The following is a 20365-nucleotide window of genomic DNA, read 5'->3' on the forward strand; positions in this document are numbered from 1 at the left end:
AAATGAACTTGATTAAGCAGAAATATAAATTAGATATTACAAATGTAGATGTTCAGATAAAAAAAAAACCATTAAAACATGGATCATTATTACCTAATACCATACGTGCTATAGTGCTATATTAGTTGGTCCTAGTAGTTCAGGTAAAACAAATATAATGTATAACCTAATCACACATGAAAACGGATTAAGATTTGAGAATATCTATTTATACTCTAAAACTTCTAATCAAGAAAAATATGTTTTATTAAAAAAAATAATATATGATATAAAAGGTGCTAAATGAAGAAACGTTATTGATGATTCGAACATAAGAAATGCTCCATTTGATTTTTCTTCTCCTATGAATAGTTCTAAAATTACAGAACCTCCAACAGGTCAGCTATTTAAATTTAGTTTATCGCCATCGACTAAGAAAGGTTCTGGTTTATATAAAGACGTAATACCTCAAACACAATTAGTGTACTATAATGATCCGAATGAATTAGTTACTAGAATAAATCTTATAACATCATCTCAAACTGCTGGTAATACTGGTGTAAATAATGAAATCATATCTATTTTAGAATAATTACGTGAAAGGAATATAATAGTATAATGTAGACATTAGAGTGTATAGCTAATGAGCTACATCGACCTGCAAGAAAAATATTTCACAGGCGTAGTGTAATAACACGATTTAAAGATGACCTTTGGCAAGCTGATTTAATGGACATCTCTCATTCTAATCAAAATCTTGGTTTTAAATATATTTTAATTGTTATAGATACATACACAAAATATGTATGGGTAGAATCATTGAAAAATTAAACAGGAAAAGAATGTACAAAAGGTATGTTTAATATATTAAAACAAGCTAATCCAAAATCATTACAAACAGATAATGGTACAGAATTTTATAATAATCAATTTCAAGATTTAATGAAAAAATATAAAATTAAACATTACAATTCGTATAGCGTTATCAAGTGTTCAATTGGCGAACGTGTTATACGAACACTTAAAAATAATATATATAAACATTTTACTGCGACAGGTACATGGAATTGGTATAATACTATATCAAAAATTATTTATAATTATAATCATACAAAACATAGAAGTGTACACCGTATGAAGCTCGAATGAATACAAGTAAAATTAAATCAAATGTATAAATAGATAATAAAACATTTCATAAAACAAAACTTAAAATTAATGATAAAGTAAGAATATCAAAATACAAACATATTTAGTAAAGGATAAACACCGAATTGGACAACGGAAATTTTTACAATAACAAAAGTTTTTACATACAAACCCAATAACTTATCAACTAAAGGATGAATCAAATAATATAATTCTAGGAGGTTTTTATGAACAAGAAATTAAATTAACTGATTTCCCGAACACCTTTTTAATTGAGTATATTATAAAAAAAGTTAAAGATACAATGTTTGTTAATGGATGGGTTTCGATTCGTGGATATTGTCAGCAGATATTTTAAAATAAAGATTTTTTAATGTATGTAATTTATTTTTATTTATTAATTTTATAATGTCCATACGCTAGTGTCTTAATACAATCATTCATTATATGACGTTTATCATCGTTAGCACTTAGTACAAGTTTATTCATTGTTTTAGAATGAACAATATGTTTATTCGATTGAATAAAATTCATATTTCTACGTGTTTATCATCAACATGTGGTACACGACTATGAGGTGAAGTGGGTTGTACTAAATTACCACAAACATTTTTATGGTTTATATATACATTTAATATTTCTATATAATGTCTAAATTGCATATGTTTTTTAGTTACATACTTTTTCACACCTTTAGCTTTTTTTACCTCAATGTCGTCTACAGTTCTGTTAGCGTATAATTTCGGTCTTAATGTAACGAATTCTTTTAAAAACTTTCCTCCCATTTCATCTTTGAAATAACCTGGCTGATTTTTATAAATTTCACTAAAACAATAATGATCGATAGTGTTCGAGCGAACGTAGGACGTGTAAACCTTGCCGCCGTCCGACACACACACACACACAACCACTATTTTTATATTTGTTTTTGTTCGTTTAATTATAATTTTTATTATCGTGTGAGTTATATAATATTGTATTACGTAAATTATGACGGCGTGTTATCTGCCGCCGTACCGGTTCACCGATGGGCGCAGTTTAACACAGCCGCCGTAATTTTCTCCAGTCTCGAGCGTAACGTCGTTGCTTTATGCATTGTTAACGCCAGGCCCCCCACATCATATTTTTGGCCCGGGTACACAAATAAATCCGGGCCCCTCTTAAATAACAATTTATTTTTCGACATGAATATACCTTAAATATTAATTTTAAATATAAATTATAGGCGTAGGTAGGTATAATTAAAAAATAAAATATCAACAAATTTGTAGGTATCTTTTATAAATTGAAGACATGTATAATGTAATATAATGTACAAACTAAAAATGTATTTAATTTTTTTAACAAAAAACATGAAAAAAAGAAGTTATAAAAAAATTGAAAATAAAATAGTATAATTAATATAACTTATAACAATTTTAAAATTTCTATACTAACTAAATTTTTCTTTTCTTGCTTTTTTTTTAGCAAAGTTGTGTATAATGTCATCAAAATTAATACTTGATGCCAACTTGTGTTCAATAGATAAAATACCAAGAGCATTGAGACGTTCTTGACCGATTGAAGCTCTCTGCCATGTTTTAAGCTGATTTCCTAACTTACTAAATGCTCTCTCTGCTTCAGAGACTGTTACTGGTAGCGTACAAAAAATTCTTAAAGCAATAAAAGTGTTTATAAAAATATTCTCTAATTTTTTAGTATATATTTCGTTTAATAACTTCAATGGAGGTATTTCAATTTCTGTTAGAAAAACAGATTTATGAATTTTCCTTAAATGTAGTAATTCATTCAAAATATTTGGCGATAAATCATCAGAATATATTTTTATGATTTCTTTCAACTTTATTTCAAGTTCTGTAGAAGATAACTTCATGTAGCATAAAATAGGAGAAAATAGATCACACATTTTTTTATGAGCTTCAAAACGATGCGTTAAATCAGTAATAATAAAATCTATACTAGCAAAAATGACATCTCTTCTAAAAGAATCATGTGCTATACTTTCTGTACTAGGTTGAATATCCGTTTTTGAAGAAACTTCGTCATGAAAAACTTTTCTTTTCTTAGTTCTTTTTTCTTTATCTTGGAAATTTGGTAAAATATTCAAATTACTTGCCACTAATTTCGCTTCATTTAAAATTATAGACCACTCGTTTCTTATATTTTGTAATTCTTTAATTAAATCTTTCATTAGATCAATTTCAGTTTCAAGAGATATACCTCTTGACTGAATTATAACATTTCTTTCATTTATAGAAGAAAGTACTTTAAACCAAAAACTAGCTATAGCTATACATTCAAAGGAAGAAAAATAATTTTTCAAAGATATTATTTCACAATACATTTTTTCTGGCAAGTTAATTTCATTTAATATTCGATCTAATGATTTTAAAATACCAGGAAGATGATGAACAATAAGACGTATGGCTGAAACACGTGAGCTCCATCGTGTCTCAGATTGAGATTCTAGTGATATATTGACCTCTTCGTTTAAAATACTCCATTTTGCTGGACTGCTACTAAAAGTTACATATAAAGTTTGTACACATCCAAAAAACGTTTTCACTCTAGAATTAATTTTTACTGCATTTACACCAACGAGATTAAGGGAATGAGCGCTGCATGGCGAATAAAGAGCAAGATGATTTTTTTCCAAAATACGTGCTTGTACACTCTTAATTTTTCCACTCATATTAGCCCCTTTGTCATATGCTTGGGCTCGACAATCTGCCAATGGGATTTTGTGACGTTCTAACGCTTTTAGTAATTCTGAAGCAATACTTTCACCTGTTTTTTCATTTAAGTTCAAAAATTCAATAAATCTCTCTTTAATTTTAAATGTTTTATTTTCACTGATATATAAAACATATCTTAAAATTAAAACATTCTGTTCTTGGTGAGAAACGTCAGGAGTAGCATCAACAATAACACCATAATATATATTGACTTAATTCGTTCGTTTAGAATATGGTTTAAAACTTTTCACCACAAAGAGAAATAAATTCATTTTGACTCATCCAAGACAAATAGTGGGTCTTTCCTTTCATACTCTCGCCTTTATTTTGATATTTTTCAACAGTTGCTAAATGGTCTCTAGTTACCTCATCATACCGCCCAAAAAATTCTAATATTCCAAGAAAGTTACCATTGTTTACTTCACCGATTTTGGTACTGCTACCCTGAAAAGGCAATCCTCTAGAAGCGAGAAACAAAGTTACATCAAGGAGTCTTTTTAGAATAGCCTTCCATTTTTCTGCTTCACTAAGAATTGTTTTTTGTAATTGACTATCTACTCCAAAACCAAACAAAGACAGTTGTACATTTTTCCATTTACAATAACAAGTACGATGCGTTTCACTATTTTCATGAAGTGGAAGTCTACCATATAACTTTTTCCAGGGTATTGTTTTTGGAGAAAATCCACTTCTCTTAGCTAGAACACTACGACTTTTTATTGACTCAGTAAGATTTTCACTAAATAACAAACAAGGAAAACAGTGTAATGTTTTTTTTGAAGAACTATAAATGAGCCAATCTCGTGGATATTTTTCTCTATTATTTGATGATTTAGTATATAACAAAAATTCAGAAAATATTTTACCATTACAATCTTAAGATATAGTTTTTCTCATTTTAAATATGTTATCGAAATTAGAAGGATTCGTAGCAATAATTTGTTGACGAATATCGTCGTTGATATGTTCCGGCCATAAACCGGGGTCGAATAAATCGTGCATATCGATATTGTGTGTAAGGAGAGCATTTGTATTTTCATGCTTACAGATTTCTTTTTTGGAAATATTTTTAATCAAAATAGGTTTTTTAGCAGGGTATACTATGTCTATATTTTCATTTTCAACTGGTATAGTTTCAATAGAGTGTGTATTTTTTTCAGGTTCTTTTGGTTTAAAAAATTTACTTATTACCTGAGTGTTTAAAAAGTTTTTTCTTCTTTTTCTTCTTTCAATTTTCTTTTCTGATATCCAGATTTGTGTTTATAAAAAGACATTTTGAGTAAAATAATCGAAATAAAACAAATTATAATATTTACGATTTTACGTACGTATGACGTGCCTATACGATACGCGGTTATAGTAGAAACTAAAATGAAACGAATTATCAGTTATTGTATAAATATAAATATTGCTTACAATTCGGATTATAAATTTTGTTCGTATCATAGTTATTTATAAATTAGTTATTATGAATTCCGTAGACATAACCACTACTTTTGTGTGTCAATGAAGAATCATAGACATATTAATAAATATTAATAAATGTTTTAATATTTAATATGTCTATGTGTAGAAAAATAGAACAGAACTGCATGTTTACACAAAATAAATATACGACAATAATATAACATAACGATATAATATATAAATATAAACTAACATTTATATCTAGACAACTAATCTATATCTATATATCTATATATCTAGAAAACTAAATTATAACGAACAAAAATACAACGTATATACATTTATAAATAAACCAACTTTGGTTATTACTAGTAACGGAAAGAGAAGGAAAAATTTCATAGGCGATCAATTGTTTTCAAGTTATTAATAGTGGTGTGATATCATAATATTTAGAATTTAAGCTTTATATTTCGCATATGATTTTCGAGTTGATTAAAAAAATCCTAAAATAATTAATACTTGAATCTTGAAAAAAAAATTAAGTATTTAAAACATTTTTCTAATATATTTTGAAGTAATTATTATTAGCCCGGCACGGACGCCGGGCCCCTCGGAAGTCCGGGCCCCAGTACCATCGGTCCTCCTGACCCCCCCCTTGTGGGGGCCCTGCGGTTAAGGATATCCAAGACGCTCAAAGGCAGGTCGTAACACCACTCATGGTCTTTTATATCAGTATTTGAAGTCAGGTCGTAACACCGCTCACCATAACTTTTATATTTTACTAACATTGTAATCTTGTATCAAGTTTAAACGTATAATAAAGATATTTGTACACTTATACATCAGTATTTTCATTCCTTTGTTAATGTATGAATCGACGTCAGCCGGGACGTACAAACCCTTTCAGCCCCAATGATTGAAATTCATTAAAATTAAATTTTTTTTTTAATATTACTAATAGGACTTAAATAAGAGATAAAAAATTTTTAATTTCCACTTTCATTAAAAACTTAGTTTTTCCAGACCCGATGCCATATGGCATCATTGGTACTATAAGGATTTATATTTTACACTTTAAAAGTTAACAAAGTATTTATTTGAAATAAAACATAACATAATTATCAAATTTTAAAAATTATTAAATTAATATAAAAAAAAACATAATAATAAACATAAAAATAATTGACAAACCTTTGTAACATATTTATTATTATAGGAATATAAGTTCAAAAAATTCATACTTATATTATATAAAATAGATAAAAAAATGTAATTTTTGGTCTCAAATTTTCCAGCAAAATGTTCATTGTTTTGATTAACCTGATCATTTTCGATGAGTTTTGAACTTTCTCCATTGAATGGAATATCACAAAATATTTGTTCCTAAATTAATTATAATTTATAAATAATAATAATAATTCAGATGATTATAAACTTAATAATTTATTTAATTCAAGATCATTTTGATGCAAAAAGTTGTCCATGTCTTTGAAAGCATCCAATAAATTAATATTTTTTTCGTCATTATCTGACTTCAAATTCATCAATATTTGATAAATTCCCACACAATAAATTTGCAATTTGATCATCATTGAGAGCCATAATAAGACTGAATAACAATAATTACTATTATAAATAAGTTGTTAAATAAAATAAAAATATATTCAATAATAAATGTAACCAAGATACACACAGTTTGTAACCATTACAATATAAATATATATTCTATACATTTCCAATGATGGATGCCATATGGAATTATCAGATATGTGACATTGTAATATCTAAACTACCTAAATTAAATAAATTAAATATTATAAAATGAAATAGATATTTAGATAGATGAATGTATCTTGTTTTATAAATAATTTACCAAATAGCAATAATTATGAATTTACTTACCTAAATTAAATAAAATTGAACACGAATGATGTCAATAGTGAAGAGTCGTAATTTACGTAAGCATATTCAATGAAATTTAATTTTTCACGAAATTGCATAAAATAACGATATATTAAAATTTAAATATAGGTAATAATATAATATATCCTACTAATCTTACATAACAAATCATCTTCGTTCAGAATCGTTTATTGTGTACCTGTCATTGCATTTAAATTTAACACATCCATTATAGTGATTTACTCTCCATTTCTAGTATACAACAGAGCGATACTCACTTGCCCACCCTTTTTTATACCTGTCTTTTAATGTTTTCATTATTGTTCTTAATTTTTTAATGTTTGTTCTATTTTAATTACTTAGAATATTAGTGCTCCAATTTCACCAACAAGAGATTTCTTCAGTGGTGAGTTGGATCATTATACTCGACAATTTTGATTAAACTACTGTTATGCAACTACATAGGGCTAATGAATTATTATTGTTATTAAAAGTATGCGATTAAATAAATATTATTCAATCATCCAACAAATGTAATAGAATCTGTTATTATATAAAAAATTAATTTCAAACTTTCTTTAATACTTTAATTTAATTAATGTATTAACTAATAATTTTGATTTATCTAATGAGCACATTATACATCGATGATCTTGATTTCTGCGCAGTGGCAATATTGTCTTGCGAACACTGTAATTGCTGCCATCTTTTTTACAGATGTTATAGGTAACTCCTTTACTTTGATCACAAACTTCCAGATTTTTTGACTTTTTATTTCTAAAATTATTCGCTAATTTTTGCGTCTAAAACGTAGTAGTTAAACAATCGATATTAATACTTGCTTAATATTTTACATAATAATATTAATAACTATCATTACAATATCTCAAGTAGATACATCTATGTAAGAGTATATCTACGTTTTCTGAATCATTTTAGAAATAAAAACCTAATACATAATACACCTTAATTCCTCCGTGTGTACTAAAGTACTGAAGTAGGTACTAATTAGTTATAAACATTGATACAGAATACTTAACGAATAATAGTAACAAGGGCAGGTTTTTACTGTTTTTAGTAAGGACGATATAATAAAATATTCAATGCAAGCAATCTTCACTTACCACAAATTAAAATTGGTTTTAAATACCTATGTCAATTATGCTTTGGCAATAATCCTTAAAAAGTATAAGTTAAATGCATGTACAAGATTGTTCATTGAATAATTAAGTAAAATGTATACCCAATTTAAATGTTTTTTTCTTACTTTAATATGTAATAAATTAGTGTGGTTAATTTAAATTTAAGGACGAATAAAACCATAATATGATTTATATAAATTTACTATTTGAATAAGTACATAACTACATAAGTGATAAGTAATGAAGTATGAGTAGTTCATATATATACAGAACTATTTAACAAATAAAGTAACATTTGAAATGGAACTTTGTCAAATAGTCTAGTTACACCTTATATAGGTATAATACACTATGTATATTTATTTTATATACGTACATAACCATCAGCACATCTCTGAAAATAATTTTGTTTAGATTCATCTCTTCTTGATTCTATAACTTTGGTAGCATTATCGTGTTCATTACTCCAGCCATCCGGTGAACTATTCAAAAATATGTTTACGAGATCATCCAAAACGCGAGCTATTATACAAACCAGTGTATAAATATTAAATTATGTATTTATTCAATATAAGCGTTTTAATTATTATTTACTTTTATTTAAAAGTTTTGTTACAATGGGTACAGAAAAAAAATGTTGAGTACAATCAGTATAGCAATTAGCATATTTTATATAGTATAACGGCTGGTTAATAACAAAATAAATTAGCAGTCTTAATTATATTTATATTCTTCTTATTAATATAAATACATTTTTAGTTCCAATTAAAAATAATAGGTATGTTACCCTGGCACCCCTATGTCAGAATTTTCACTCGAAATTATATCATTACTTAGTAACCTATCCGTAACCGTTCGTAATCACAAATTCGGAATTCGTAACTTGATTTTCACCACGGAAAATCCATTTTACTCTCGGAGTTCTGCGGTAACGTTACACCAACACCCCGCTAATAGGAAAATGCACTTATTGAAATTAAAATAGTACCACTGTTTAGTAATCGATTTGTAACCATTCATAACCACAAATTCGGAATTCATAACTTGATTTTCACCGCAGAAAATCCAATTTTTTCCCGGCGTCCATCTCGTCACACCAGCATCCGCACCCGTATTCTAGAAATATCTATTTGGCCAGTTGAAAATTGAGCCAGGGTTTTGAAATTATACCTTATAAACTGTAAATTATTGTGTAATAACTCTCTTAGCCATTTTATTTTAAAATCTAAATTTTTTTGTCTAATTGCACTTCGTATTATTGATAAAAACATGTTTACTTTATTTAACATTATTATTTATTTTATGAATCAAAACATTTTTCAGATTTAAAAATATATTAACACAATTTATTGTGAATTTATACTTATATTATTAAAACTACTTACCTATAGGTAAATTGTTTAAGAATACGTTAGTCTGTTATTTAACTAATATCAGGTATCAGATTCCGGACTAGAAATTATCAATTAAATAAGAAACCTATAACTTTATTTCAAAATATTATATAATATCATAAATCATAATATTATTATGACCGGATTTATATTTTACATATGCTTTATACTTTATACGTGTTCTTTACGTTTGTTAAATTGTATGCAAATTTATAAAGAATATAGGAAGAACACTATGTGTTGCTAAACACATAACTGAAGCAACAATACAAAAATATCGAGCTGAATTAATATGTGAAGATGGAAAAGTAAGTAATCTTTTATGTTCCATAATGTTAAATAAAAATTGAAGGTAGTTGGTTTTAATTTAGTAATAAATAAGGTGCATTTAATGCTTGGTATCTTCGGAGTACGAAAAACTTTTAACCTACGATTAATAGTTTTCCGGCATATTATATTCTACTGCTTAAAAATGTATTTAATCTTCGTTAATTGGAACTTAAAGTATGAATATATCATACACAAAATAGTTACGCATGCGACATTGTGACAATTTATGTATACAATATTTAAAAACTAATTATATAAATCTTTTTTTAGAGGTTATATTAGGTTCGATAATCGTTGTTGGTAATTATTAATAAATAAAAATACACATGAACATGATATTTACAAAAATATTTTTATTTACGCTCCACTGTTTACTTATTCTAGTTACACCAAAGGGATCAAAATAGAAAAGAAGTTTTCAAAAACGCCAAGGAAAAACAAATTAAGGATAAACTATGATTTATATTCAAAACTAGTTTTGACAAAATCAAACTAATTTGCTTAGTGTAACTATAATACTAATAAAATAATAACTATAAAATATATATTAAAGAATAATCAGATGTTTATATCATAATTTTCAATACGATATTAATTTTTCAAAATATTTTAACTGTTTTTGAACTATTTATAGGTATTTGAAAATTTCGATTTTTATAATTTATTTTTTAAAAACTGTTGTTACAAAATTTTCGCTGGATCAAAATACTTGAAAATTTATAATAAGGCTCCTCCAAGTTTCTATTAATGAAAATTTAAAAAAAAATTGAGCGTAAATCAAAAATAAGTTTTCTCATACGTTTTCCTACATTCAACAAATAATACAAAGTTTGAAAAATTAAAACTAATTTTTTATGAGCTTTTAAAATTTAAATTATTTTAATTTTGGATTTTCAGCAATAATTAAACGACTTCTCATCGAATGATTTTCTATATTTGTGGGAATTCGAAAACAGATAACAAGAGATACTTGAAATATTCACCACATGTTTATTTTATCATTTTCCATACTTAATAACATTTAAAAAATATTTTGACTTGTTTTATGAGCTATTTATAGATATTTCGAATTTAATTCTAAAAATATCGATTAAAAATTGTCTATTGGCCATACAGTCATAAACTTTATAGCTTTGATACAATTTAATACACATTAAATAACCTTTTTCATCTACTTAAAACTAATATTCGTTCAATGACCATTGATGTTAATTCAATTTATACAATAGTTGTTCAAAAATATTAAAGATGCATAATATCACTATTTTTTTTTTTAAGAATTTATTATAGTTTTATGTTCATAAAAATCACGAACAATTAAAAATTAATAAAATGTTCAATTTTTACAGCTAAGGATTGAAAATTTAAAATAAGCTTTCTCGTGTATTTCATAATGTAACTATAACATTTAAAAATTAAATAAAATCAATTCTTTAATAGATATTTTAGGTTCAAATTTGGACGAAGTTATATATTAAACGGAGAATAACTATTTCAGTTATTTTTTTATAATTTAGAAATTTTCATGGGTACTTACTTGAAACTTGTAAAGTATATTAAATTAAATGTTTATGAAGAAATAAACTCAACCAATTATACTTATTAATTATTAGTAAAACAAATAGTAAAATAGGTTGTATGTCTCGAAATTCAATTACCGAAGGGAGTTGGACGAATTCCCGGTCTCCAATATATAATTAACTGTATACACAAAATACAAAAATAATATGTCATCTGTTAGATACCGTCGGAGTAAATCATGACGTTTGGAAAACAATTGCTGATGAGTTAAGTAATGATAAATTTAAGGTTACTCCAGCATCAATACGCGAATCTGTTACTAAAAGAAAATCGGGGTTCTTAAATTGTATTCAGTTCACGAAAATCCTTGAAATTTTCACCAAATATTTATTATACCATTTCCCACGAATAATAACATTTTCGAAACATCAATAAAATATTGAATATTAAATAAAATCTTAATTAGATAAAAATAAGTTTAGTTTTTAATCCGTTTTTAATTTGTCTACACCAATCACATATCGAACCTATTACTTATCACCGTATTGCCGTAAACAACACATAACCGATGATGAATTTGAGCTGTGCTATTTCCTTCGGCTTGCAAAAAACGAATTACACTTCGCTCCTCACAGGCGGTGGAAGATAAAATTGTATTCTCCATGTTAAAACGGCAACTATTGGAAAAATACTGAACGAAAACGGTTGAAACTTGGCATATTATTAAGGAATAATGTACTGGTTGCGACATGCAAAAACACGTCACCAAAGTGCACGTATGTAATGAATTGTAACACATCGGAGGTTAATTTTGAAATAGCCCTCATATAATTCCAGAAGAAACACATTTATCTTCCGATGAAGGAAGTTATTCAAATGAAGAAAGTTCCAAATGTCATAAAAAAAAATTACAATATGATATTACTTTTTCGATAGATGAATGGAACTCAATCGAACCTAGAGAGAAAACATACAAAGAACAACAAGAACAGAGATGTATAATGTATCAACACCGTTTGAGTGGAGTAATGTAGTGCATGACCGCTTATTTTTGCATATAAAGCTTCCATGTTCATTAAAATCTAAAATAGCTAATATTAGTTTATACGGTGTTGTTTATATTTCATTGTTGGGTCGTTGTTCTGATTATGGGTCAATATACGAAAGTGATATAGATTTAATTCCAGCTACAGATACAAGATAGATAATATACTTTAAATTACTTAGGTATTATAATATCAATTACAATACTTACTACGAACAAAGTTCGTGCTATAACAACTATAAATATTGTATTTTTAATAATCACACTACTTTTCTTAGGAAACAAATTAAATGAATAGTATTGCGCATTTAATTTTAAGGTGGAAGTAGTATTTAATGATTATTTTAATAACTTATAGAATGCTACAGTGCACTTACACGATAAACAATATTTTCATTAATCATTTTTATAAATCTAATTATTATAATTTCTTTATGTATATATTTTTGTATTATTATTTTTATGGCATCAATTATAAGGTTATTATTATTATTATTATTAAGCCAAATCATAATGATATTAATTCATTTAAAAATTAAGTAAACAAATAGTCAATTTTGTTGTTACAGAACTGTTGACACCTTGTGCCAAAAGAAAAAAATATTTAAAATATTTGATACATTTTTCAGATCAAATTGATTATTTACAGTTAAAATATGATGACATTATTATTCAATAAAACAATACTAATGATGATAAAGAACGCCATAATGAAAATCACCTTGGTAGTTTTAAAGGATGGGCACAGAGTATTAGAAATAAAGTAAAAGAAGAAATAGAAGGTACTGAAGGTTCTACAGATAATGCACAATTTTTACCTGAACTTGAGGTAACTATAGTAACAACAATAAAATTGTTTCCATGCTGGTCTTCTATCGTGATTAACATTTTTGGATATGGGACACTCACTACTTCAAGTAGAATAGAAAGCAATTTTAATCATATTAAAAACCATGTAATTAAGAATGAAAATTTACCTTTAAGAGTGGATACGCTCGTGAAAATGTTATTAAAATATTATAAAAGTGATCATCTTTTATTGGAAGATCAAAATAAAGATAACGAAAATTTGGATTTCAGTGATGAAAATTAATGTAAAAGAAATGAAGTAACAGATCAGCTTTTTGTGGATGAAAATAGTATTAGACAAGACAGTATTCAAAATATTACTGAAAATGAAGATGAATATAGTTATCAAAACAAAAACAATAACAATAATCAAAATGGAAATTACGATCATGCTGATTTAAATTACGAGATAAACAAATATATAGATAATAGAGAAACCGAATATAGTCAAAATATAAGTATTTGTAATAATGACAATGATTACAATGGTTTACTTCACAACCAAGAAGAAAACGGTGATTTAGATTATGAAAATGATTATTTGGTAGTTGAATCAATAAAAAAAACAAAAAAAAAATAATAATACTGAAATCCATACACAAATACAACATATTAGAGCAGAAGCTATTATAAATAAAAAAAAATCTACGTAAATAACGACATGTCTTCCATGTGCAAATGGAAATCTACCTACCGGATTGCATAAGTGTGTAAGATACAAAAAATCTATTCACTTGTTTGAATGTTCTGTTTTGATGTCTGGAACAGAAGCGGGTTGTGGAGAAGGAAAACTATACTTAAATTGTGACAACTAAACATCAGAGGTAGCTGAAAACAAAGCATTTGAAAAATGGAATAGAAAAGTGAATAATCAAAGCTCACTTTAAAGAGAACACGTTCTTGTTCGTTATAGTGTTCCTCAACCGAGTTTTGATTTATTGGATTCAAATAAATAAAAGTTTTCTCCATTAATTTACTTGTTTAAAAAATGTTAACAGTTTATTAAACAAGCCAAGCTCAGTTGCTGGTACAGGAAAAATAGTACTAAATAATACATTCACAGTAGATTCTATAATGTCCATATCAGCAACTTCAGTCGCTGATAGCATCAATTTTAGGAATTATTTGGAAAAAATGATACCAAATTTGACTACTTCTCTTGCCATATAAATGATTTCACAAAAAAATGCCAAGAAACTTTACCTTACTCGATTAATGATGTTATTACAATTTGTCAATCATAAAACAAAAACCTTAATAGGTGGGTTAATAACTTTAGACACAGTGGCTTCTATAGTGGAAAAACTTTTAAAATAATGCTTTCTTGCATAAGCTCAAGTGATTGTGAAAATAATTGTTGTCCAGTTCCACATTTAGAACACACTTTTTCGAAACTATCCCTTAACATCTTTAATGAAGAATTTAATATTTAATATGAGCTGGAAGAATATTTTAAAGATAGAAAAAAGTTAGGTGTTTCCTGTGGAAAAAAAAAAAGCTATTCAGTAATTAAAACAACTCATCAATCATTAGAGCTGAACGCAATTCCTTTAAGAAATAATGGACATTAGGTACTTTTAAATGACAAAGAATTTCACTAATTTATTTTTAACTATTATTTTCAGATTTAAACACATTAACCAGTACAATAGATATAGAAAACGTACTATTGGATTTAATAAAACAACATTTTGCAGAACCCAACATATACAAATTACTAGACATTAAAAATAATTTAATGGTTAAAGGAAATGTGTACTAATTAAGAGGTATAATTAACTTCCACGAAAGTGAAAGAAGTGGATATTGGTGTGCAACTGGACTGTGCATTTAGATTACATAAAAATTGGGAACTATATGATGACACACAATTAAAACATAAAAATACAAAACATACATTCATCTAAAATTGTTAACACAGAAATTATAATTTTTACCATTTAAATTTTTGAAAACATGTTCATTGTATTATATTGTTAAACATAGATATTTTGAGTTAATATTTAAAGTAGGTAAGGAATATAAAAATATTTGTTATAGTGTATCTGAATAAAAGCCTATTCACTTTTATTTTATACGTAATTTTAAATCAATGTAATATATCAAGATATTAAGTCATTACAAAAGACGTACCTAAGTATGAATTAATGGCACTATTGATGAGCTCTAAGTTAAAAATTTTGAATTTTTGTTTTTAAACGATTGCGAAGAATGTTTGAACTTCGTAGTACTGGGTATATGCTGTTTTCCTTATACTTTTTACTTTTTAGGCAAATTAACTATTTTAATATTATGGACACATTTTTAAAATAAATAAATAAATACATTCTTAAAAATAAATTAATTGTTATTACAATTCAATTAACAAAATGTGTCATTTTTTATTTAATCAATAGTTTCTAGTCTGGAACCTGAATAATAGTTAAATAAAAGACTAACTTATTCTTAAACAATTTACCTATAGGTAAGTAGTTTTAATAATTTAAGTATAAATTCACAGTAAATTATGTTGATATATTTTAAAATCTGAAAAATGTTTTGATTCATAAAATAAATAATAAAGTAAAATAACGTAAACATGTTTTTATCAATAATACAAAGTGCAATTAGACAAAAAAATTTAGATTTTAAAATAAAATGGCTAAAAGAGTTATTACACAATAATTTACAGTTTATACGGTATAATTTCAAAACCCTGGCTCAATTTTCAACTGGCCAAGTAGATATTTCTAGAATACGGGTGCGGATGCTGGTGTGACGAGATGGACGCCGGGAAAAAATTAGATTTTCTGCGGTAAAAATCAAGTTACGAATTCCGAATTTGTGGTTACGTATGGTTACGAATAAGTTACTAACTAATGATACAATTTAGAGTGGAAAATTCTGACATAGGGATGCCAGGGTTATGTACCTAAAAACAATAGGTAAGTAATTATTTTTGTTTTAAAATGTAAATGTTTAACTAACTATTTCTTATTTATTAATTTAACTATTGTAATGAATTGTAATGAAAATAAAAATATTACACTCAAATTCTTTTCCATCCTCGTTCATAATTATAATATGATGTCCGTTATCATCATCAAAGCCATTATCACAATCTGTATTCAAATCACTGTAACCTGCATCATCAATATCGTGTGAATTGTTGTCATTATATTTTAATAATTCTTCGTCTTTCAATAAGATAGTATCATATTTTTCTTCTAATAAATATTCAGTCACCCTCAAGGTATGTCCACTAATATCCGTTACATTCAGAATTCTGCCTTCTTCATTTACATTATTATTATTATAGCTATTTGATATTCCATTTGACATCGCTGGCGTAGAACCGTGTTCTAATAATAGTTTGCTACCACCGTCATAATGCGACTTGGAACGATCATCCATTGATGTAATTCTATGACCATCGTCATTTCTTCCACCATGATTCATGGCGGTCATCGAGTGAATGTTTTCCGCATCCGTAGCTGGTCTAAGAGATCCAAAATCAAGAGCATCGTTATTAATAAAATCATTTTTATCATTGCCGTTGTTGTTTGCTTCGAATGTATTTTCATTATGTAGTTGTTTTGTCAAATCCGATAATTTTTCATTGTCTATCACTGGTCTATAGTTACTATTTTTCCCGTTTATGTTCTTATCACGACCATTTGTGTTATTATGACATTCATCGTCGGGAATGTTCGAGTTTTTTTCATTTATTATATTCGTCTCACTAACATTTTTATCGTCTGCAGGCTTAACGAGAACAGAATTTGATAACATTTCATTTTTTTTAATAAATTTCTTTGATCCATTTATTGCACTAATTATTGACTTTGATTTCAAACCTTTTTTAGATTTTTTGTTTGTATTTATTTTTTTTGTAGCTTTATTTAAGTTTTGCTGAGACAATTTACCTTTTACAATAGTTTTTGAAATTTTATTTTTTTGGGGTTTTTGGTTTTTTTTACCAAAGTTATTCAACTTATTTTTTATTTTCTTCTTGATTGTAGTTTTACTGACTGAACGATTTACGAGTACAACATTTGATAATATTTCATTTTGTTCAATAATTTTCTGTAAATCATTTACTGCACCAATTATTGACTCTGATTTTAATCCTTTTTTTGATTTTCTGTTTGTTTTTATTTTGTTTGTAGCTTTTTTTGAGTTTTGTGAAGACAAGTTGTCTTTAACGATGGGTTTTGTAAATTTACCTACTTTCGATTTTTGATTAATTTTAACTTTACTTGGTGTTTTTATTTTAAAACTATTTGTCTTATTTTGATTCATTTGATTGGTTTTTAAATGTTTTGTTTCAATATCAATCGTTTGATTTTCAATTTTGTTAATTGTATTCTCTTTATTGTCTGTTTGATATACATGATCCGTATTTAATTGTCGATTATTATTATTATTATTCAATTTTTTAAGTTGACCTCTTTTTAATTTTTGGTTAATTTTAATTTTTTTTTGTGTTTTTATTTTTAAACTATTTGTTTTATTGGTTTTTAAATGCTTTGTTTCAATAGCAATTGTTTGATTTTCAATGTTGTTAATTGTATTATCTTTATTGTATATTTGATATACATGAGCCGTATGTAATCGTCGATTATTATTAATATTATTAAATTTTTTAAGTTGACCTCTTTTTGATTTTTGGTTAATTTTAACTTTTTTTTGTGTTTTTATTTTTAAACTATTTGTTTTATTGGTTTTTAAATGCTTTGTTTCAATATCAATCGTTTGATTATCAGTTTTGTTAGTTGTATTCCCTTTATTGTTTATTTGATATGCATGATCCGAATTTAAATATCGATTATTATTAATATTATTAAATTTTTTAAGTTGACCTTTTTTTGATTTTTGGTTAGTTTTAACTTCTATTGCGGTTTTTAATTTAAGTATATTTGTTTTATTTTGACCTACTTCATTGTTTTTTGAATGTTTTGTTTTAATACCATTTCTTTGTTTCGCAATGTCATTCATTATGTTTCTGTTTTTTAAGCCTTTATTATTATTACCTTTACTGCAGATATTATTTATGGGTTTTTCTAGCCACAGAGATAGCATATTTGCTACAAATATTTGAACTCCTTGTAGAAAATTACCTGGTGAGTTTAGTAACACGTATTCGTCGGTAATATCATTAATCTTTTTTAGGATCATTTGTGTCATTTTTCGTTTTTTTGATATCTGACCACTACAAAGTACTTGAACCATATAATCAAATATCAAAGATGACAACGTTTTGAAAAAATCGCCTTTCCAATCGATTGAATCACATTCTGGATTCAAATTCCTCAAAAAACGACATAATTCCGTTTGTGTGTTTTTGTATTTAGACCATTTCCTGCGTACATAAATCTCAGATAAATATGTAAAAATACGTTAGGTACGTTAGCTTAACGTGTATTTAATTATATGTGGCAGATTTTAGTAGCCGCGTAAATAAAGAAACAAGGTGAATACGGCTGAAGTTTTTGGTTGGTTTAATACAGCAAAAATGCAAAAATGCAACATTACAACAATACTAAGTTTTAACTGAATTCAAGGCACTATTTTGGTTTTTGTAACCGAGCTAAAATAGTATATTTACGTCAATGTTTTGTGTACCTAATAAATTATTAATATAATTAAAGAGTAGATTTTATTATATTTTATACTTACGGGTCAGAAAAATTCACTCTTGTGGGTAATATTTTTGATAATATTATCCTGATGGCTGGAGCTAAACTGTATTCTCCATGTTTTAGAAATTGTTTTACAAAACTACGAGTATATATAAAAAAGATTTTTTCTATAGGTTGGTATTATAATAACAATTTATAAAGCTTAGTTCCTTTCTAGATTAATTAAAAAACATAAAATCCTTAAAATAATATTCAAAATAAATGATATAGAAAACATTTATAACAAATTTATATACATTTTTTTGAAAAAGGAAAAAAATATTCTAATAAATAAGTATGCTAAAAATTACTAAAATTAAAAAAAAATGATTTATTTATTATATTCTTATAATTTAGCCATTAATACCTATTTAAAAATTAGAATAAAATTCAAAACTAACTTGTTCAAACTTTTATTTCATTGGAACAAGTAATGGGGAATGGGCACTAATATTTTTTAGTAATTTTTTGTTCCAAATTTCCAGAAAAAGTACATATGTTTATATAGTTATATATAAGTTCAAACTTCAACAAATAGTTTTAATAGTAACAAGATAGTACCTACTTAAATATTTAAACGAAATTTAAATATAGTATATTTCAAAATTGTTTGTTACCTTTTTTGTTCATCACAGAAAGAAATCAGAATTTAAATTAGGTTATGCGTATTATTTAAGCATGAAAAAGTGCTGATTCGTGAGAACATTAAAAACATTACTATGTTTAAGTTATTTAATTAGATAGGTAATAATTTTGAGATCGAACTCACAGAGGCCACATCGTCGTATTTACTTCAAAGAATGTGTGTTTCCCGGTCTCACGGCGACGGTCATTCAAAGTGATCCCACTTGTTTTCCGACATTTTTCCATTATGAAATTCAAACTCCGTGAATGGGTCCATACGTGCCCTTTAGGCGTGGACAGCAATGCCGTATGTTGTATTTGAGACAGACAATTCCGGTTAATTGTGACCATGCCAGTTCGTTTTATTGTTCTCATCATGTTATCATTGTCACAATGTCGTCGTTCCCGTAACTTAATGTTCATTATTTCCAGCTATACCTACGCCTAATTACTAAGTTGCCGTGAAAATATAATTATTTTATTATGCCTACCAAATAGGTATATTATAGCTGATAAGTTATATTTGTTGTTTTATATTTTTATCTTATTTTGCAGTATATAAGTTTTACAAGTGAAAATGTTTAATTTAATTTAACTTAAAATTGTATTTTATCATGTCTTATTGATA

General features: G+C 26.4%; 1 protein-coding gene across 1 annotated transcript; it reads right to left on the minus strand.

Moving 5' to 3' along the window:
* Positions 1 to 1658: 1658 nt before the first annotated feature.
* On the minus strand, positions 1659 to 20115 carry LOC113557605. The gene is made up of 13 exons (XM_026963173.1): positions 19883 to 20115; positions 19112 to 19213; positions 18295 to 18794; positions 16480 to 17658; positions 8691 to 8836; positions 7763 to 7975; positions 6591 to 6653; positions 4115 to 4586; positions 3526 to 3915; positions 2847 to 3210; positions 2629 to 2780; positions 1820 to 1930; positions 1659 to 1720 (listed from the first exon to the last, which is right to left on the minus strand). Exons 1-13 carry the CDS (start codon positions 20113 to 20115, stop codon positions 1659 to 1661), a joined length of 3987 nt encoding a protein of 1328 aa, XP_026818974.1.
* Positions 20116 to 20365: the final 250 nt, after the last annotated feature.

The sequence above is a fragment of the Rhopalosiphum maidis genome, chromosome 3 (genome assembly GCF_003676215.2).
Source record: "Rhopalosiphum maidis isolate BTI-1 chromosome 3, ASM367621v3, whole genome shotgun sequence".
Taxonomy (NCBI): Eukaryota; Metazoa; Arthropoda; class Insecta; order Hemiptera; family Aphididae; genus Rhopalosiphum; species Rhopalosiphum maidis.